The following is a 23120-nucleotide window of genomic DNA, read 5'->3' as shown; positions in this document are numbered from 1 at the left end:
GGGAAAATTATTTCTGTGTAATATTGCTCCCTCTTGGAGCTAAGACAACTCTTTTTCTCTCTTCCCCCTTCCTCTTTCCTTCTCTATTTCTCCTAGCATCTTAAAAGATCACTCACTGGTAAAAGCATCACAGTGATACCTGTATTTTCTTTAAAAATATGTGTTGTCAGGGGCCTATGTTTTTCTCTTTCCTTTTCTAACGCCGAAATTTAGTGAGCCTTTCTTTTCAGTATCACAGGGCTTCAATCACCAAATAGTACTTGAAGTCTTTCAAAGACCTACAAGATTGAGAAAGATTCCAGCCTGTTAAAATGGGGGATAATAGGTTTCACATACCTTCCTCATTCCTATAAATATCTTTCCTTCCTTACTGGCTAAAATTGTGAAAGGGAAGGGAACCCGTATTCAGAGGAGAGGCGAGGGGGCTTGGCAGTTCAGGGTGGTGCAAAGGAGAGAAAGTGGTATTTTGTGGGTTAGGCTGATTTACTGATTATCCGGGAAGAGTCTGTTGACTCCAAGGAGCCTGTTAAACCCACCCCTGCAGTCCCATGGTTGCCTTTGATATTTAGAATTGAGGAGGTTGAGGTAAACCCAGTCCAATTAAGCATGTGGTACTTTAATCAAATAAGGATTAAGGGCAAGCAAATACAAAAATAGTTCCTTTACTGATTTCTGGGAGATAATTAAATCAGACTTACAACACAGGGAGAGAAAGGATATTATAAGCTTATAAGAGAGAAGACCTTAAATTCTGCAACATTAAGTTAATGCTCTGCATCCACAAAGCGAGGAAATCCCCTCTTTGCTGGCTGATGCGGGGGAATCAGGATAGTAAATAGCTATTTAAAAAGATCGCAAAGGGTGAACAATGAAATATCCTCAGCCATTTGTGTTAAATAAACTACACATATATTGTTTGGATGAAATGTTCTTTAAGCCTGCTGCGTAAAATATAAATTTTATAAAATATAAAATTTTTCAACACAGGGAGGTTGAAATTCCCCACTATTGAAATTCTCACTGAAAAACGCTGTTGCCAATTTTAATTAATATTCCATTGAAAGTACTAATGAATTTCAGAATATACCACTAGGGGTGTGTGTGTGTGTTTGTGTATATCATGCCTGAAAAAGATGTTTTCTCAGCTCCTGTCATTCCCCTGGAGAGGGCATATGGGAGCCTTCCCTCCTGGAAATTCAGGTTCCCTGCATCCTCTTTATTCACTGATCAACAGTATGCATCCACCCATATATACCAATTGCCCAGAATGTAAATAATATATTTAATATGTATTCTTAAAGTTTATTTCATCAGTAACTGTAATGGTCAGAGTCCTTGGGTTGTAGAAACAGAAACTGATTTGTGGCAATTTAAGAAGGGAACTCCTTGGAAATTGACCAGGAGCTCAGTGAATCAACTGGAAAGCTGAGAACAGGGCTTGGTAATAAGTGGTTACTTAAGGCTGCTCTGAAGGGCTAGGGATGTTTCCAGACCAGGAGCAATCATGTCAGGAAGCCACAGCTGGAAAGTATGATTTCAACAGCTTCCTCCATCCCAGCATCTCTCACATAAAATGCAAATCCTGGATGCACACGACTATCTACTGAAATAGTTTATATATTTACATTTGATTGCAATTTCTTTATATGTATTTATGTATGTACATAGATTTTGGCCACTTTTTAATGGTGTCTTGCAATGATAGTGCTTAATTAATACTTCATGATCAAAGTTTTTTTCAGATTTGTTGCAGATTTTTGAAGGCTATGAAACATTCTTTTGATGATTCTCTTCTGGAGATAATTTTCCCTAATTGGAATGGTTTCTTCTTTAGAGTCTAGCAGAGATGGAATGAGGGTAATGTGCTGAATCAAAAGCACATCTATTGATTTAGGGGGTGCTTCAAAAGTGACTTGGGGATTAACAGATCATTAATTTGATAATGTTGAAAAGGTGGATGGAAACACACAGAGAGAGGGGTTGAAATTACTGGACCACTGGCCTCTTAACCTATTTGGGACAGGGGTCTCTAGTGCTGAGAGGTCTGGCTCATGAGCTGAAGTAGGTGGTTGGAAAGGAAGAGGAGGATGAATATGAAATCATCTAGTCTAAGTCTTTTTTTTTCCTTTTAGGGCCAAATCTGCAGCATGTGGAAGTTCCCAGGCTAGGGATCCAATGGGAGCTATAGCCACTGACTTACACTGCAGCCACAGCAATGTTGGATCCGAGCCACATCCTGACCAACACCATAACTCATGGCAATGCCAGATCCTTAATCCACTGAGTGAGGCCAAGGATTGAACCTGAATCCTCATGGATTCTAGTTGGGTTCACTACCACTGAGCCACAACAGGAAATCCAGGTCGAGGTCATTTTTAAGACTTGTGAAGCTAAACTAAAAGTTAGATTTTACCCTTGATGAGTACATCTTTTGTCTTGACTTTGTTTCTAGAAGAAGGAGTTAGTTGTTATTTAGCAATATTTATATCCATATGGATAAACATCTTCATCAAATTTAATATAGTTGCTAAAATTTTATTTAAAAAGTAGGGTTATCACATTAAATTTATAGACAAATACAATTAAGAGGTCTCTTTTTAAAGAAGTGGTTACTAAAGGATATGCTAGCATTTTGAAAACACTGACATCTGTGATTTAAAAAAAAGAGTCTAAGTTGTTATATTTTGCATCCTGACTTTTTGTTAGCATCTTGACCTATTGCCCTAATCTACATTCTCTGCAAACTAAGGGCTTTCAGTAGAAGAGAGTGGGCATTTACTACTAGTAGAAGTTACTAATGTTATTTATTTAGGTAGACCAAAAGAAATGTGCTTTCCTCTGTGCAATTTCCTTTTAAATCCAGTAAAATTGTGGTTTTATTTTTTCACAATTCTGCCATGATGGTATTCAGTTGAAGTTAGTTTCTTTTGTTTCCTTAGTTCTCCAGGGGTGGGTATTATTTTATTCCCTCCAAGGCTGACTGTGTAAGAAGAGGGTTAGTAGATGCAAACTATCCCATTTAGAATGGATAAGCAATAAGGTCCTGCTGTATAGCACAGGGAACTATATCCACTCTCTTGTGATAGAACACGATGGAAGATAATATGAGAAAAAGAATGTGCAGACATACAGTTTTTGGAGGCATTAGCCCACCTTTGCTTGGCAAAGCAATAAAGCTATCCTTTTCTCCTTCGCCCCCCAAGAAAAACAAATGAACAAAAAACAATCACTAAACATTGGTTAAAAAAATAGAGCATTGGCAGCCATGCAAAAATGCCTTGCGTGTCATTTTGTGATCAACACCTTTCTTCCTACCTCAGAAAGAAAAATTAAACTGACTTATCCATAAAAAACAAGACTAATAAATGTTTGGATTAAAATACCCAAAAACTGTATTATAAAAGTTGAATTTGGAGGGAGTAATTTTCAAAGAAGTTACATCTGAGAATTTTCCAGAACTAATAAAAGGCATGAGTACTCTGAAAATGTGCAACAAAACCAAAGCCAAAGAAAAGAAATTGATACCCAGACATAAAATAGTGAAACTACAAGCAAGGATAAAGAGAAGACCTTAAAGGGAACTAAGGACAAAAGACAGACATATAAAGAATGACAATTGGCGTTCCCATTGTGGTGCAGTGGGAACGAATCCGGCTAGTATCCATGAGGAATGTGAGTTCGATCCCTGGCCTTGCTCAGTGGGTTAAGGATCCGGTATTGCTGTGAGCTGTGGTGTAGCTTGCAGACGTGGCTCAGATCTGGCATTGCTGTGGCTGTGGTGTAGGCCAGCAGCTATAACTCTGATTTGACTCCTTAGCCTGGAACTTCCATATGCTGCAGGTGGGGCCCTAAAAAGCAAAATAAATAAATAAAAGGAAGGAGAAGAAAAAGAATGTGTGTAAATATGTATGACTGGGTCACCTTGTTGTACAGCAGAAATTGACACAATGTTGTCAATAAACTATAATTAAAAAAAAAAAGAAAGAAAAAGAATGACAGGATAGCTTACCCTGGAGCTAGCTTTTGTCTGATTGATGTGGGGTTATACGAGCTTGTCAACCCTTTTAAACCTAAAACAGGAAGTGGATGGTAATGTATTTGGTCTCCCAGGTGAAAAGTCAACAGGTTCCACATTACTACAATTTCCTGAATATAAGAGTCTTTCTTCATGGCATTAACATATTTTATATAGTCCTGAAAGCAGCTATGCATGTGTAGAAATGAGGGAATCTCAAACAAAACCTTAAGCAAGTATTCTTAACCTGAGGACAGTAGTTACGTGGGACCTGTAGAAGGCCTGATGGAGAAACCATTGGACAAGAAGAAGAAATGGATTATAAAGGAGACTGTACTAGAGAAAGAGGAGGTGGGATGCTATACCTTAGGGAGCACTCCCTCTATGCTCCCTCCCACTCCTCACAAATCCCTTAGAAAACTTCTTCCATGGGGGTGGTTGCTATAGCTGAACTTAAAGGTTTTTCTTCTATTATTCTTACAAAATTTCCCTGGAGTAGGCTAATATTATCACCATTTTACAGATGAAGGAACATATGTCACTAGCCCACAATTATAAAGAAAATGGCAAAGCAGAGATTAGAAAATTGTTCTGCACTGTTACCTAAAAAAGATTCACGATATTCATATGATTAATCCCAAAGTGGTGTGAAGGTTCAGAAATATCTGGAAAATTGCACCCCCCCCCCCGAGAATTTTTTTCTTTTTTCTTTTCTAAAAAAGTTTCAGTGGGAAACTTCCCAATGATCTCAGAAAATAATAAAGAAAAATGTATGTTCTCCCCACATTAGAACATTTAAAAAAAAATAGGTTTTCAGACCTTAACCCAGAAAGAGTTGAAAATTTGGTTCTACTGTCTTGAGACCCAATATTTTGCAAGCTCCTGTAGATTTGCTGGAAATAGGTGTCTGGAGTCAGGTTTCTGCAGCAAGGAACAGAAGGAGGTGTGGCTACACCAGACACTAAGACCACCTTGCAGTGTTCGTGCATAATCAGAGAATATGATGGTTGTCATCACTGAACTCAAGATTAGGGTGGGCTGCGGGGCAGCATCCTGGGGAGGTATCCTTCAGGACACACGTTTGCAGTCTTTTTAGGATCCTTCTTCTCCTCTGACTTTTGTTTGTGTCACTTGTCCAAAATCTAGAGCAAGTAAAAGCAGAGGCTAATTTTGTAATGTTAGGTCTCAAAGAGCAGGGGCTACACTAAGCAGTGAAGACTGCTGCAATGAACACTTTAGTGTGGTATCCTGAACTAAGGATTGATTTCCTATTTTAACTCCCTCTGGCACTTATGTGAGTTTTGGCCAGTCATAAATCTCCAAGCCTCGGTTGACCTCATCTGTAAAATGGAGCCGTCTTTCTGGGTCTTGACAGGGTATTTTGAAGGATAACTGAGTTTACTGTACACAGTAGAGGCTGGGTCTATATGGAATACTTTGGTCTGGCCAGTGATTATAAGCCAAGTCTTTCAGATGAGGTCTGAATTCTAACTTTTGGAGTTCCAGATTAGAGCTTTCTAAATAACAATGTAAATGAGCAGACAGAGGAGCTAGTGTTTGGAACTCAGATCTGTGGTATTCCTATTTGGTCATTCCTTCAGTCTCTCCCAGTTTGTGTGATTGCCACAAAATTGCTACAAAATGGTATCTCCTGTTCTCTGTAAAAGCATCACTTACCCACCTAGGGCTTAATAAATGGAAAGTTTTAGTGCTTAGAAAATAATCAGGTGTTGAGAAGCACAAATTGTACTATCCTTTTCTGAAGGTTAATAGGCTTTTTCTCTTTCTGTTTTTTCCTCCACAGCATTACCATCTAACACGAGGCCGCTTCTCCAGATGAAGCAGAGATTGAAATGTCACACCAGCATGATCAATTAGATGATGTAGAATAGAGGCATTTGCTACCTGACCTTAATCTACTGGGCAAGAATGAATGAATGGTGAAGACTGAGTGCAGAGAGACTCAAAGGTGGGAGAAATCAGGAGGCTATCATTTAAAGAGACACAGAGCAGTATGAATGTTGACTCAAGACAAAATGGACATTCTCAGGGTAAATGCTTATTAGGATGTATACTGGCTCACTTATTCAATTATTCTGAGTGGCTACGAAATGATTATAAAAGCCATTAACAAAAGCAACATGGTAGAAGAGGAAGCAGATATGCTTTTCCAACCATCTAGATTTGTTTTTATCACTTAACTCGCTTAACCAAAGTGACAGGGAGAAAGATGATGCAAAATATATGCAAGCTGTTCTATGAAGAAGACAGAGAAGCTATGACTAAGATGGGAACATGATAGCTGTCTTCCTTTATTTAAAGGCTTGTCATTGGAAGAGGGATTAGACATGTTTTGATGGGAATGGCAGAGAGGAGGGGTGTAAGTACTTGACTTTGACTTAGTATAAGAAATGGCTTCCCAATAGTTGGAACTTGACAAGGGTCATTGGAGCAGCCCTGCTCAGCTTCCCATTGCTGGATCCATGGATAACCATGGTTATAGAGGGATTCTTGCCTTAAAGTAGCAGACCTCAATCACCCCTTTGTATGCCTGCTCCAGAGCTTTAAGTCACATTGGGGAAGACTAAAATGACTTTGAAGCTTCTTTAGGAGCAGAACTGAAGGAAATTTGGGGCTGCTCACCTTGATAGAATTAGTCCTTCTTAGCAGCATGTGTGTACGTTGTAGGCTGGGAATGGTTGCCGGTCTGTTTCAATTACAGACAGCTGGTGTTAGCTAAGGGATTTACTGGATTAGTCATCCCTAGTAACAGTGATATGAGGTGTTTCTCCCTGGATTATTAGGTAATATATGTTATGCTTAACCTTTCTATTTTATATTTATTTTTCTTTTCCATTTAAGCACAACTTAATATAAAAGCATTGTGGTGGAGATTGAGCTTCCCAAAATAAGCCACTTATTTTTTTTTCTAGAATGCATTGGTTGTTTCTATTTGTGGAGTTCAATGGTGAGACATCAATTTATCATAGCTGTGGAAAACTAACTGAAGGTCCAGAGAAAAGTCATGGAAATGATGACGAACAAGGAAAATGGAATTCAACCATGTATCCTGGAGAGGTAAGGTTGGGAATAACATTTACCCTTGTCTGCATCTTCTCTTCCTAGCACAGATGCTCAAATACATGTGTGCTGATCTGTTTGTGTACAACCAACTGTGGTCATGAAAGCTACTGTAGAGGATGTTTTCTGTTGAGACTCAGGCATGATCAAGATGGTCACATAGTAGGCAGCCTATGTTTTACAAACATTTATTGGATCCACTTGAGTTTAATGTTAGTTTCAATATAGGCATCATGCTGGTAGTGAAGCTCATTGAAATTTGCAGTGTGTTCCCAAAGAACCCAGTGGCATCTTCATTTGAGGGCATCATTTAGATTGGATAGCTAATTATCTGTTTAGAATAAAAGCAGAGGAAAAATTCTGAGAAGTTCTTAAGGACTCACACAGTTCTCGATTTCACTTGTGTGTTTGGCTTGTAAGCAGAGCACTAAGTTCATAACCCAGGGGTAAAAATAACACATCTTAAGATGACTGGGTAGAAAGATTCTTCTCATTTGAAATCTTGATTTTTCTCTCTATTCACAGAGTATGTGATAGTCCTAGTTCTGCAGTATCACATTTCCTAATAAAAGCCATTATCACATATATTTCTGAGAGTGCCCAATATGTATTGTAAACTTATTGCCCTGAGGAGAAAATTGATTCTGAGGAAGAGGAGATGGAATAAAAATTTGGCTTTTAAAAAAAGTAACTGCATGGAGGACATATTTTTCCAGAACAAATAGTGCCAATAGGAATTAAAAGTTTCAAGCTGGACTGTGATTAAAATTTTACTGTTGGACAAACTTTCTTTTCTTTTCTGGCTTATGAGTACTGTAGTAGGCATACTTGGTGTTCACCTCTCAGGTACCCACCCAGGAATTTTAGATGACACTGATCCTGCTTATACCTCCATGTATATAATCTGATGGCTCTGATTGGCTTAGTCTAATCTGCATATCTCAGTCTCACTGTACATAAAGGGAAGAGCATATAACTCAGCTACGCCAATGAGCATATGGAGTCCGGAAGGAAGCTTCTTTTTCTCTGAATGGCATGGGAAGGAGATGTAAGGACTGACACTACCACAGCCATTTCACTACTTGGAGGGAGAGTCAAGATGAAGCTGTCAAGATGAAGCTGACCAGCAACCTGTTCTTTGGTTTCCTCATCTTTAAAATAGGGATGATACAGTACCTTCCTCTACGTTTGTTGTGAAATTAAATTTCTTAACTTACGTAAGATGCTCAAAATAGGAAGCACTCAATAAATGATAGTTTTTATTGGTTACTTTAACAAAAAGCATCTTTCCCATTGAGGCCAATGTAATAATGGGGGGGGGGGGCTGAGCCTTCTAGTTAATTGTATTTAATTCCTTAAATTATTTTTTCCCCTCTTAAGTGAGCTCTATACTGAAGTGATCTCTGCACAGAATTGGTTTTGCCAGTAATAAATTGTCTATGTTGGCATTTAAAGAATGAAACCATGGAGTTCTCGTCGTGGCTCAGTGGTTAAGGAATCCAACTAGGAACCATGGGGTTGCGGGTTTGATCCCTGGCCTTGCTCAGTGAGCTGTGGTGTAGATTGCAGACGTGGCTCGGATCCTGCGCTGCTGTGGCTCTGGTGTAGGCTGGTGGCTACAGCTCCGATGAGACCCCTAGCCTGGTAATCTCCATATGCCGCCAAAGCGGCCCAAGAAATGGCAAAAAGACAAAAAAAAAAAAAAAAAAAAAAGAAAGAAACCTTAGGGACTGTTGTCTAAGCACCATCTCTGGATCAGGTATCAGCAAAGTACTTGGTCCTTCCTCTTGAACCCACAGCTCTGCCCGGGAATACAGAAGGAAGGATTGTGATGCTGTTTCCTAGCAGCACCCACAGGTGGGATGGGTTTCCAAATGGGCACTAAACTGGGGCATCTGCTGAGCTCAGTTAAGAGCCTGAGCTAATGAAGATTGGCATATGCCTGTGTTTGAGGGGCCGAAAGCTGCACACAGAGGCTTCTGTGCTATTCTTGCTGTCCTAGTAACATTTCTTCCTTTACTATTCATGTTCACATGCTTATTATTTTAAAGATAACAAGATTAGCAGGGATAGAGAATAATGGTCAGCATCAATTCTGGAAGCTATACATAATGGACTTTTTCTTCAAAAGCAACTATTCCAGTTTAGAAGAAATTTGTCAAGTTTATGATTAAATTTGACAGAACAAAGACTTGTGATATTTATAGATATTCTTGTAGTGCTTTGGGAGGAATGGATAGGAACCAGGTGAAGATGCATACATTTAAAACAAAAAGGGTCTAAAACAGGTGCCTGTTGGTAGTGGGGTGGGTGGGCAGAAGGTGAAACTTGAAGGAGAATCTCCTGTTTTTACTGTATGTACATCTGTATGGTTCGAATTTTATTTGATAGTGAATTTATGTTTCGTTTGTATAATTTTAAGAATTTAACTTTAGAATGTCAATAATTCTATCCTTAAGGGTTGTATCTTCTACAGCTAATTGTTGAGATCAGAGTATTGTAATCATCCCAGGTGTTTATACTTGAGTCACCCGAAGATCCAGGTGAATTCAGACTATGAAACTTAACTGTCGATTAAAGAGATAACTCCTTATTTATGTTTGGGACCGCATATAATTTAATGTTTTTCAAAGGCCTTCTTGCCCTTCTCTTTTCTGAGCCCTCTTCCACCCAGTACTGTTGATATTTGGGTCAAATTTACATTGACAATGAAGATTTTGCCCGAGAGATCTGCTCTGAGATAGAACAGCAAGTTGGATCTCTGGCATATCTAGGACGCTTGGCTTTTACCACTTCCAGTTGAGAATCCTTTGTTTTGTGAATGGAACTGTGCAGTAACCTCACATTTGTGGTGATGACAACTTCTTGCTGCAGTTGGATCTAGCAGCTCATGAAAAGGAGAAGTTTTGAGTGAGATGAGCCTTTAGGATTATCCAGCCCAACCTTGCAGTTCATATATGGGGAGAGTTTGGCCCAGGATGCTTGGGGATTTCCAAGGTCTCTGATTACTCTTAGGGGAAGGATGGGGACCAGGAGCCAGTCCTTCTGGCTCCTTTTGCTTCCTGACACTTGACGTGCTGAGGAGGCACCCAGAAATCAGCCTGCTTGCTTTGTTTGCATCCTGAAAGCCAGAAACAAAGATGAACCATGTGAGATAGGCAGCATCCAGATGATAGGACATGAAATTCGTGGAGTAGAACGTGGTGTAAATAAATAATAACATGCAGGTTTAAACTGAGGACTATCTTACTTCTGTGTAGCAGTTTAAAATGATTATTTTTTTCTGCTTATAAAAATAATACATGCTCAATTTTGTAAATTCTTGAAAGCATAAACAAGAAAATCAAAATGACTCTTAACCACCTTTTCAAGAAATGAACAAGAATAATATCTTGGAATCACACATACAGACCTATAAATAGTCAGATCAGATCATAGTGCCTATGCAATTTTGTATCCAGGTTTTTCATTTAATATTATATGATGAGCACTTTCTCATGGCATTGAATGTTCTGCAAAAATATGGTTTGTAAATGGCTAATATTCTCAGGTCTTTCTTTTTGATTTTTATTTTAAGTGATTTAGAATGATTGGAATAAATCCTAGTAGAGAATTAAAAGAAAGGGATGCTAAGATTTGGGGCTAGGATCTGAGGTGTCAGCATGGAGGGAAGGGTGACAGCGGCAGTTGAAAGCTGTCAGTCCTTTGCAAGCTGCAACATGAGGGTGTTTAGAGGCAGGTGACAGAAAGTCAGTTCAAAGACACACTGAAGACAATGTAATGTAATAGTTCTTATTTTGTCCTTCCCATCAGCATGCATCTTTAATGTAAAGCACCATTTAGGCCATACACTTGTCACTCTAGGCCACCATGAGATAAAACCCTCATCTTGGAAGTGCCTACACACAAAACTGACTCTTCAGAATTCAAGCACCTATTATCCAGCTCACTTTTTCCCCCTTAGGACACTTGGCTTTTAGACCCTGTCACTGCTCATTACTCTTCCATTAGAATCCCTGTTTCCTCAAATCCCTAGTATGCTGATCATTAGGAAGCTAATTGTACCTCTGTCCTAATGAATTGAGCAGAATTCAGATAGGGAGCACAGTATTTGTGGTGGAAAGAGTTTGTGTAATGATTCCAAGATATGTTCCTAAGACTGATACATACTCACAAGGTACTGAGAGCAATACAGATGCAGGGTATTTTGCTTGTTTTGTGTTTTCATTGCGGGTCGGGTTGATGATGAGTCTGTTGCCAGCAGGGTATGGTTTCCTCCTGTGCAGAAATGCCAAATTTGCAGCTCTTGGTGGGGGATAAGCTCAGAATGTGATTTCTTCCCTTCTCCAGCAATTTTCTGCCTGCATGCATGAAATGCTAATGAACATCTCACACATGACAGAGCAATGAGATGTATCCTTATTTTTACTATTTTGGGCAGATTCTGACTTTACAAAGTCTGGTAAGTCTTAACGTGACAGTGACAAGACATTTCTAGCAGACCCTTCCCCCACCTCCCTCAAATTTGTGCTCTGGGTGTTCCTCAAGTTTGCGCTGAGTTGATGTGTTGTATCTCTGATTTGAAGTAAGCGCTGTATTGCCACGGCATTTCTGCCTCCCATCTTTCCCCATCATACCTCTGTGCCTAAGTCTGGGAAAAGACTAGCTCCAGCAAAGTAAGTCTTGAACTTCAATCTCAGACCAAGTCAGATATTTGTTATTAGTTGTTAGCTAGTAACATCAAGCCAGATTTTATTTATTTATTATTTCAACTAGTTAGGCGTAGGATGGGGCACCAATAGGGTGTTGAACATGCTTATGAGCTGCAGGTTAAATGCTTAAATGATTTTATAATTATACCAGCATATAAATTTACTTGTGGGGGAACTGAAGTGAAAACAAAGCTTCTATTCAGGACGTGTCTGACTGATGGTGCCAGGGAAGAGCTTAGTTTGGGGCACATTGACCCTCTCTTGTGGGACTGATTGCTCTCATAGCCTCATCACATCTTCAGGACGGCCACTCACAGAGTCCATGAGTGACAGAAGCTTGTGTGGGCATGAGGCATGAAGGCTGGGACCTTGTGAACTGCAAAGACAAATGGAAATGCTGCTTTGGTGGAAGTCTTTTGGCAGCGTTGACTGATGAAGAGCCCAAACAAGAAACTGGGGTTTAGCCTGCTTCTTATTTGCAATCCAGGGCTGCCTGTGGCAGTTGGGCAAAATGTGTTTGATCTGTAGGAGAAGGAGAGAGACCAGAGAAGTAACAGATGAATTTTGTAAATGCAGTAAAATTTAAAAAGACCCAGGGCAGAGAAAAAGATGGGCTTTGGGGACAATGCCCAGGATGAATCCAGCTTATTTAGGGTCCCCTGGTTCTGAGATTTAATTTAAGCTCCGTGTCTCCTTATTTCTGTTCCATCTTCACCTTATGTTCTCATCATTCATCTTCTTTTTTTTTTTTTTTTTTTTTTTTGTCTTTTTGCCTTTTCTAGGGCCGTACCCACGGCATATGGAGGTTCCCAGACTAGGGGTCTAATTGGAGCTGTAGCTGCCGGCCTACGCCAGAGCCATAGCAACACAGGGTTCGAGCTGAGTCTGTGACCTACATCACAGCTCACGGCAATGCCGGATCCTTAACCCACTGAGCAAGGCCAGGGATAGAACCTGCAACCTCATGGTTCCTAGTCAGATTTTTTAACCACTGAGCCACGATGGGAACTCCTCATTCATCTTCTTAGTGAACTCAGAAATTCTAGTGTATGATATTAAATTCCTATCCAAAAGTCCATGGCTGCAAACTATGCCAGCCAGAAGCCCCTTTGATTGCTAATATATCCAAGAAAAGAGGTGTTTCCTCTTTTGTTCATCTTAGTTTCTGTCATATAGGGAAGAGACCAAAATATGCCAAACTGGATAAATAACTTGGAAATGCACTTGCTAGGCTATAGACCTGATATCAGAATAGTCTAGCGTGGTGATCTCAGAATAATTATAAGGACTAAGAAAGATGAGTTGGAAAGGTCTTTAATTTTTCTGAAAGAACTTCAGTATTTAGAAAAACTTAATAAATTAGCATTTGTGGTTAGAATAGCAAAAGCCAGGAAGGTTTGATTGAGCATTGTGAAAGTGTGAAGAATAGAGATTGGATTGACATGCATGAGCCCAGCCTAGCAACACCAGGCAGGAGGTCGAACTTGAAGCTTGTGAATCTATAGAATGTTTCTCACCGAGTATATAGAATTAGCCTTACAGAATAGGAAGGATATAATATAAACAGATTCACAGAAGCTTAGATAAATTATAACAATGTGTTATAAAGGAGTTGATGAGTACCTGGAGGGTGAGTTTCCATCTTTGTTTTTAATATTCTAAATATTATCTTAAACTAATTTAAAAACACATTCTTTTGGTAACAATTTGGGAAACATAAAAAGGAAGAAGATAAAGATTAATCATAATCTCATTCTGCAGACTTAACATTTTGATGTATTTGCTTTCACTTTTCCCACACTATTTTAAAATTATCTTACATAGTTGTGAGTTTGCAATTTTGTTTTCTTTTATATCTCTATTTAAGCCCAAAGTTTTCTCTATGTCTCCAGAAACTCTTTATTTTATTTTATTTTATTTTTGTCTTTTCTAGGGCCGCACTTGTGGCATACAGAAGTTCCCAGCCTAGGGGTCTAACTGGAGCTGTAGCCGCTGGCTTACACCAGAGCCAGCAATGCAGGATCCGAGCTGTGTCTGCGATCTACACCACAGCTCACGGCAACGCTAGATCCCTAACCCACTGAGCGAGGCCAGGGATCGAACCTGCAACCTCATGGTTCCTAGTCGGATTCGTTAACCACTGCACCATGATGGGCACTCCCGAAACTCTTTGTTTAAATGTGATTTTAAGATGCCGTTGATTGAAGGACACATTATTTTACATACAACTATGAAAGGAAAAAAATGTTTCCAATTAAATGATGACACAAAAGTGTTAACGATCCCCTGAAACACATTTGTTGCTTACACCAGCCTTTTGATGCTTTGACATTTCTTTCATCTATTCTAAGCATTTGGCAACTCTCTTGTCTTGAGGTACATTACTTAGCATGTAGGAGATGCTTCTTTTGCATATTGTTCAGAAAAGCAAAATGTAGCACCGTTTCGTCTATTTCCTATAGGTTCCATAAAACACATTTACAGAATTTTTTGTTTTGGAACAAAATATAGGCTCATGATTATCCCTCCTATGATGAATATTTGCCTCAGTAATATAAAATTTACCTGCTGCAGCTCTGTTTATATGTCTTTTTGTGTACACAATAACTTTTCATCTCAATACTGAATCACAGTGTTACTTTTGAGGACATTTTAAATAGTAGTGAGGAGTTCCTGTTGTGGCGCAGTGGTTAACGAATCCGACTAGGAACCATGAGGTTGCGGGTTCTGTCCCTGCCCTTGCTCAGTGGGTTAACGATCCCGCGTTGCCGTGAGCTGTGGTGTAGGTTGCAGACACGGCTCGGATCCCGCGTTGCTGTGGCTCTGGTGTAGGCCGGTGGCTACAGCTCCGATTGGACCCCTAGCCTGGGAACCTCCATGTGCCACGGGAGCGGCCCAGGAAATAGCAACAACAACAACAACAGCAAAAGACAAAAAGACCAAAAAATAAATAAATAAATAAATAAATAATAAATTAAATAGTAGTGAAATCGACATGTGTGGTACCAGCAATGTACATCATTCCATTGAGGTAATGACAAGATGAACATCTGTGACCAAAGTGATGCATGCCTGGCAATGACAGCTACTTTGTGCCTACTGTGTGGCTGAATAATAAGATGCCGGCTACTATAAGACACATTCCAATTTCATAGATATTAAAATGTGGAAAAAAGTGAATCTTGGTATCAATGAACATACTTGAGTTTAATTGACCATTTTGTTATTCTGGATCTTTTATTTATAAAAATTTACTTATTTATAAAAAATCAAACTTTTTTCCTCTTATAATAGTAAGAGGAAAAATAAATAATATATAATATGTAAAAATGATATACACATGTTTCCTTGCATTTGCGACTGTTTCTTTGGGATAGATTCTGAGAAAAGGAATTATTCAGTCAAAGGATAGACATATTTTAAAGGTATTTGACATGTATTTCCAATAGCTTTACAGAAATATAGTTGCAATTATATAGTCTTATGAACAATGTTATTTCAGCTTCCTAAACTTGATTTTTTGGAGGAAAGCTGTGGTAGGCAGCCTGCAGGGTGACAGCAAAGATTCAAAGCATTGGTGTGTGGCTTTGAGACTTGGTCTTACAAGATTGTAGCTCCTAACTTGCTCTTTTGGACCACATATTCTTCAGATGTAAACCAATATGAAACTTTCTGGATTCCATGAAGAAGGAGGAATGTCTACATTAAAATCCAGGTCAGGGATTTCCCATCATGGCTCAGCAGAAATGAATCTGACTAGTATCCATGAGGAAGCAGGTTTGATCCCTGGCCTCGCTCTTTGGGTTAAGGATCCGGTATTGCCGGGAGCTGTGGTGTAGGTCACAGATGCGGCTTGGATCCTGCGTTGCTATGGCTGTAGCGTAGGTTGGCAGCTACAGCTCTGATTTGACCCCTAGCCTGGGAACCTCCAGGTGTGGCCCTAAAAAGACAAAAAAAAAAAAAAAATCCAGGTCAGTATCATGTAACATTGCATCCCTCTACCAACATGAATTATCTTTTATATTAAACGGAATCATTTAAAATAATGCACATCCCTTTTGATGTGGAGTGTTTCCGTTTCCCTCGAGCCAATATATCTGATGTGCATGGCTTGCAGATGTTTAATGTGGGTGGGATCCAAATGCATGAGAAATGGAATATTCCTAGATGTTAAATAAGAGTTCAAGAGCAAAGGAGGGTCAATTATCTTTGCATTATGGATGAAGATCAAAGTAGCAATTGGATTGAATTCAATTCAAGAAACACTCGCTAAGAGTTAACCCAGCACATGCCAGGGGGTATGAGTAGAGTGGTCACTAAAATTGCTGGTCTTCCTGCCCTAGTTGAGCTTACAACCAAAGGGCAGCATGGTTCATCCCACCTTTCCTGATGTATCTTCATCTTCTGTTATAAAATGTAAATATTTGAGGTCTTCGAAAGGTGCAGAAGCTGGTAGTAGACTCCAAGATATTTTATCAGGAGAAGAGTTTTCTCTTTCTTTTATAGAGTTTTTCAGAATTCATTAATTGACTCATTTTTTTTTTTTTTACTCAATAATTTTGTTTTGTTTTTGTTGTTGTTTTTTTGAGTTCTATGGTGTATTGAGTACTGTTGGTTGGAAAGTCCTTGTCAGTTCCCATGACGTCTAGCTGAACAGGCTGCCAATATGATTTCCTAAGATTTTGAGAGTCAGACAGAATCTGTCTTCTTTAAATTATCCCTGGACCCCAGAAGTCTGTGTCTCCTTCTGAGAGTATAAACGTGTGTGTGTTTGCGTCTTGCTCCTCTTTGGTACCTTTTGTCTGCATATCATCCTGGGCACCCTCTGATGTGGTGTCATACAGTGGAAAGTTAAGGGAATTTGAAATTAGAAGAACTAGGTTGGAATCTGGTTCTTCCACTTCCTAGCTGTGTGTGGTCTTAGGAAAATTGCTTAATTTTTCTTTCTTATCATTTTCACAGCCACCTTATAATATAGAGACTATCAAGCCTATTTTGCATTTGAGAAAACAGAAGTTCATCAAGGTTAGGTAATTTTTCCACGAGCTAGGGTTCAAATACATGGGGTGTGACATTAGTGTCCATACTTAAGGGCTCCTTTATGTCAACAGAGCACAGTATTTGGTACATAGAAAATCCACAATGAAATATAGCCATGATTGTGGTTGTTATGACTCAGAACCGAGATAATAGGACTATTTACTAAAGATGGAAGCAAAGCCTCAGTGGTAGATCTGTGCTAGAGTTATTTAGGAGTGGAGAGCCATTCTCATTCAACCTCTGACCCCAACCACATGTAAGGCTAACCTTGATTAGAGTGGTAAATGTCATTTGTAATTGAAAGATCTAATTTTTATAATTCTTCTTCTGCTGTAAAGAAGAATTACGCTTTTGACATTTTACGTTAATGCTCTAGATAGCCCTAGATTGACATATGTGGTACAAGGAGCCTTAAACCAAGAGCTGAAATATGGAGATGAATCCTTAATCAATGAGTTATGGGTCCCGTTAAAAGGTTAAAGTTAAATTAAATATCCACAACTAGTGCTATTTTGAGGGGTTTAAAAATGTTCCTGTTCTACATGAATTAAAAAAAAAAAACAGGGCAAAATATATATAGATTTTCACATATGACAACATGTATAAAATTTTTGGCTAGTGATACACAATTATCTCTGGCTCTGCATGGAAAAATGAAGTCTAATTTCTTTATCTGTTCCTCCCTATCTTATTAGCATTTCAGAGGTTAATCCTCTGTTGACACATTTTCTCAGAGTGCTCTTGTTTTACACTCACAGGCTTTATTTATTTTTTTACCCACTCTAGAGAGATATTGTCCTCATCTTTTGTTGCATTTAGGTGGGGGATTGACGTTGTTCAAGCATCACGCTCAAGGATGTCTTTCCTGTCCTTTCACATCCCATGCTTTTTTTTCAAGTTTTCTGTTACATCTGAAATGGTCTCTGAGTTTCTGGAGAAGATTAAAAAAAATCATTTTGTAGTGACAAAAACTACTGCAGTTATTCTTCCTTCTTTGAAACAGAATCAAATCTCACTTTCCTATATAAATGTGACTGAAAGCATCTGGCACGGGTAGACAAACACAGCAGTGATTTGATCATGAACATATCCACCCTCACAAGTCCCTCGGGAGGGCGAAGACCAAAATGTGTGTTCTGTTTCATTTTCCACAGAACTGTTTAGGTCAACTCAAATAATACTCATTAATAGACTCATTAAAAAATTTTTTTTGGGGGGAAGGGGCCACACCTGCAGCATATGGAAGTTCCCAGGCTAGGAATCGAATCTGAGCTACAGCTACTGGCTTACACAACAGCCACAGCAACGCCAGATCCAGCCATGTCTGTGACTTACACCGCAGCTCACAGCAACGCTGGATTCTTAACCCACTGAGTGAAGCCAGGGATTGAACTCACAGCCTCATGGATACTAGTCAGGTTAATTACTACTGAGCTGCAATGGGAACTCCTTTAAAAAGTTTTTTTTTTTTTTTCAAACCTCCACCAAGTAAGGATAAACTTATTCAGAGGCTGCTGACCACACCTAGCTATGGCTTTGCAGATTTGCATCAGTGTCTTAAAAAGATTCCAAAGCATGGAAGGAAATGAAAAATGAAAATCTAAACCAAAATATTTCTGTTTTTGAAGGAAACGAAGAAGAAAATTCATTGTTTCACACTTACATAAACACTTATAAACATGCAAGAAAACCAGTTTTATTTCTAGAGTTTATGTCAGTTCTTTTGAGATGAGAAAAGTCAGACTTCAGGCCTGGGACCTAACTGGAATTATTTATTGTTAATGATTTAGTGTTTTATTTTTTTCACAGTTCATTACTCTTCAAGGTCAAAAAGAGTAATAATAAAAAAAACTAATGCAAATTGTAAATCAACTATGCTTCAATTAAAAAAATATTAATATGAAAAGAGAACTTTTCCCTTAATTTTACTCCACTGCAAATGAGACTGCACTGTGAATTTTGTCAAAAAGAAGTAAGTAAATTTAAGAACTTAAGACAGCCTACTCATCTGGATGGGTCCATTCTATCATCATCCTTTAAATATGTTTTCTAAGTAAATTTAGACAAATGAACAAATCCGAAATATTTTGCTTGGGAACTTGTCAAGAAAGTCCAAAGTTGTGTATTTATTGAAAATTGTAAGAGCCAAGAAAGGGGGAGTCAATTTTAGGATCCTGAGAATATGTAATTAAATCACTCTGCTCTTTTCCATAAAAGTGACTGAGGACTAACAGAATCCGTTTTCATTTCTAGTGTTACATTATTTGTGACAGAGACAATTCATATGATATAGAAGTTAACCTGCCTCATGAAAAAAATGTAAAAAATGTTGTTTCTGCTACTAAATCATAATCCTTTCAAATTCCTCTCCCTCTGTGCATTTATCCCCACTAGAGGACTCTATCAGGAACCTCCTATAATCTGTGTGTGTAGAAAGGTGTAAAAGTTCTGTGGAGTTATTAATAATGGGGGAGATAGAAGATTAACTTCTTTCTTCAAAACTGAAAGACTCTCACAACATGTCCTTTGATTCTACCCAGGTACAAGAGTCTGGAAAATGTCTCATTTAAATATACAGGTATTTTTATGGGGCTCTTAAATCTTTGTCGTGTACTGTAATTTCCTCCCATATGTTTATTGTCAAATCACAGCTGAGAACTGGTGAGTTGTGTGGAAATGTTTTCCAAAGCTGCAGTTCTTTTCTGACTGTTTCTTTTGTTTAAATCAAACTTCTTCTAAAAAAGAATAAGATTTATTTGAATAGTTTTTGTCTACAGAACAGGTCCAGTAAGGGTTGCTTTTGCATGATGTGAAACGGGGTGTTGTTAGATCCAGTTTCTTTTTTTGTAATTCTTAGAATGGACGTGACAAGCACATGCTTGTGTTTTGGGCAGTTCACTGGCCACCATGAGGGCAGTAAGGTGAGACTGGAAGCAGGATTGCGGGGGTGTAGGAGGGGATGGAGAAGAGGAAACAGAGTTCAGGTTCTAGGAGGTACATTTATTGGAAGGGACATTTATTGAGGGGGAGAGAGGATTTATTGTGACTCAAAATGTCTTCCTCGGATGATGATAAATAGCATTGATAGAGGCAGGGAATGCTGAGGAAAGATGCTGCCGCCACATTTTGGGATTGACTTGCCTTTGATACATTCGTGTGGTTCAGTTAGGAGCTGAGCTCAAAAGCGAAATCTGCGTCAGAGATTCGGAATTGGTGGTCTTCATCCATGTGACACTTGGGAGGGTGTAGTTTGAGAAGACAAGGGAAAGGAAAATGAGACAACCCAAACATGAAAGTGGGGATGGGGGGAGTAGAAGCAGAGAAGGTTGTAAAGAAGTGTCAGAGAAAGGAGGCAAGGATGCCTGAGACTGCTCACCATCACTCGTGGAATGCTTGGATGGATGAACGGCCGTGTTTGGCTCTAGGAAGAACAGATCCTTTCTTAGAGAGGGCTGGTGTGCCTTTCAGTCTTTTAAAAGAAGGGCTAGGTTCAGTCTGTGTTGCCCTTCCTGAGGGCACTGAAGAACTTTATGGAAGTCAATTCTGCTTTTGCTCATGGAGGCACTCTCAAAGAATAGAAATGCTCAACACAGAATGTAACTACCTTGGAGCATCCTTAGCTGCCTCCCCATCAGTCTAACTGCCCATCAGTGAAGAAGTCAGTCCTGATTGGAGAAGGCAGCGTGGGATCATAGACAACGTCTAAGATTCTCTGAAGTCTATGAGTCTGTAAAAAAATCTAAAAAAGTCATACTTTTTAGGAAACTGTTTTGCAAAATCTAAGCTCAGCTTTAAGGGGACAGTGCAGTGCTATAGTGACAAAGCAAACACACACACAGCGATGAGAAATGGCCTTTTCCCTTCATGTTCTTCTCAAATGGTTACACGTTAATCTCCCTTACCCGACAGTGTAATATTCAGGCTTAGAAATTACATGAATTAGCCATTTTGCAGAAAGAGCAGACAACTTTTCTTACATTGTTATCCTCTTTGTATTTGAAAATAAGGAAGTATGCTTATAGCAGTTTGTGGTCTGATAGTCAAATGATTAATATTGTTTTTCCAGCAAAGATATAATCTTTCATAAAACAGATTTGTTACCATGCTAATTCCACATCAGAACCTGAACATATCTTAGAAAGAATCACTCTTACTGTAGCACCATAAGGTTGTATCTGTTGTACCAAAGAAGACTCAGAAACATATACTGTTCGTGGGGAATCCTTGAGAATCCATTCAATAAAAATGACTGCAATAACCAATAAGTTGATCCTATTAAGCCAGGCAGATGTGGCAGGGTTAGGAAGGATATTATTCATTTCACAGAAACACACCTCTGATGGGACATGTATATTGAAGTTAGCATGTTGAGATTAGAACTAGGACTTGAATGGAATTCTGTTTGTTCATATAATTTCTCCCTCTCAGTCACATAGACTTTATTATACCAAATTACAATTTGCATCATTCAAATGCAAATGAATGTTCAAAGCCCTGTGTGGGCTTCATGTAATTCTTTTTGGGCAAGAGCTGCTCAATATTTTACATATTTGAAAAAATTCAGTGATGCAACTGATTCCAAGGGAAAAAAATATGAATTTAAAAGTGTTCTTCCTTTTGGAGGGTATGATATAATCACATCAAATTCACATCTGTTTTATTTTGCTATCTCTTCTCTTGACTTCCCTAAGTGTATAAGACTTATGAGATGTATTTCTTTACCTGACTTTTCTTTGGTTCTCAGAGTCTGAATCTACCCAGAATCATGATCCCACTTAAGTATTGACTATAAAAGTAAATAATGGAGTTCCCATCATGGCGCAGCAGAAATGAATCCAACTAGTATCCATGAGGATGCGGGTTCTATCCCTGGCTTTGATCAGCGGGTTAAGGATCCGTCATTGCCATGAGCTGTGGTATAGGTTGCAGACACGGCTTGGATCCTGAGTTGCTGTGGTTGGCAGCTGTAGCTCTGATTCAATCCCTAGCTTGGGAAGTTCCATATGCTATTTCTGCAGCCCTAAAAAGCAAAAAAAAAAAAAAAAAAAAAAAAGAACAGTGAGGAAAGTTCTGCAAAGCATAACAAGCTAATGATGTGATCATGGAGCTGTGGAAAGTCTTTCAATAGTAACACTTCATTTTTGGCCTTTATGAACCAATCTTGCCATCAACCAAACTGCTCATAATGCAGGACACTTCATAAGTCACCAAAGCTGCCTTGGCAGTTTAACATCTTTTGTTCTTGAGTGTAAAAAAATATTCACACAGCTTTTAATGCTCTCCAGCTGTTCATTGGTAAAGACCTCAACATGAGGCTTACAGGGAGACATTGTACTAGATTTAAATTATAAAAGCAACTCTAGGAACAGCCTGGCTCTCTTGGGCCTCTGCTCTCAGAAAATATATTTTCTCTCATCAGCCCCATGACACTTGTCCTGCTTCACAAGGCTTTTCAGTGGTGACTCTGAACCACCGGTTCAGGTTACTAAGTGACTCAGTGAACAACTAACTGGTGTGAACTTCTCTGTGGACCTTTATCCAAATTCTCCTAGGAGGAGAATGTGATGTAGTTCTGAAGAGGTCCTGTGGAGAGCTGATCACACAGGCTGCTTCACGGCTGAAAGGGTGCCTGGGACCAATCACACTGGGAAATGAATTTAGAGCTTCCAAGTAGAAAGGGCATATTAAAGGGTCTCAGAAAGTCTACAGTAAAGAATTCCTACTTACCATTTAACCCACTAGTAGATAACAGTATTGAAGAGCATCAGCTTTGAATATAGATAGATTTTACTGAAATCCTAGCCATGAAACTTGTGCAAGTTGCTTCTCTGTGCAATGGGAGTAACGAGTCCCAACTCAAGGCTTATTGTGGAGACGAAAGAAACACTCAGTAAAGTGCCAGGATCATAGTCCATACTCAGCTACTCATTTTCAGTATAATGTTATTATCTGGTATTTTTTTTTTTTGGCCATGCCTGAGCCACAGCAATGACAATGCCACCCCTAAACTGCCAGGCCACCAGGGAACACTGTTGTCTTGTTTGAGTGTATGACTCTTTCAGAACAACATACAAGAAACTACTCTTCTAAGGAAACGTGATGGGAAATACTGATCTGATAGACTGAGATGTATATCAGTACTTTTAAAGAACTGAGAGAGACCGTACCCTTTATATCATGAGAATTCTCTATTAAGCTGGCCGATACCTCTCTTCCAGTGTGGTATCATAGACAAAATATTTAGAAATTCAGATGAATAATGTGAAATTGAC

At 39.0% G+C, this 23120-nt stretch overlaps 1 protein-coding gene across 2 annotated transcripts in view; it reads left to right on the top strand.

Moving 5' to 3' along the window:
* Positions 1–5832: 5832 nt before the first annotated feature.
* The window catches only part of LOC110255829 (uncharacterized), a 497148-nt gene continuing 479860 nt past the window's right edge, over positions 5833–23120 (top strand). For both annotated transcript variants that reach the window (XM_084982000.1, XM_084981999.1), the window contains exons 1-2: positions 5833–5984; positions 6949–7093. In XM_084982000.1, coding sequence (XP_084838126.1) covers positions 5953–5984; positions 6949–7093 — 177 coding nt within the window. In that variant the 5' untranslated portion in view covers positions 5833–5952. The remainder of the gene's footprint in view (positions 5985–6948; positions 7094–23120) is intronic.

Source organism: Sus scrofa, chromosome 11 (genome assembly GCF_054392235.1).
Source record: "Sus scrofa isolate SSC_HxYL_T2T_F1_AM1 chromosome 11, Sscrofa_HxYL_maternal_Yorkshire_Landrace_v2.0, whole genome shotgun sequence".
NCBI lineage: Eukaryota > Metazoa > Chordata > Mammalia > Artiodactyla > Suidae > Sus > Sus scrofa.
This window is presented reverse-complemented; position numbering and strand designations above follow the sequence as displayed.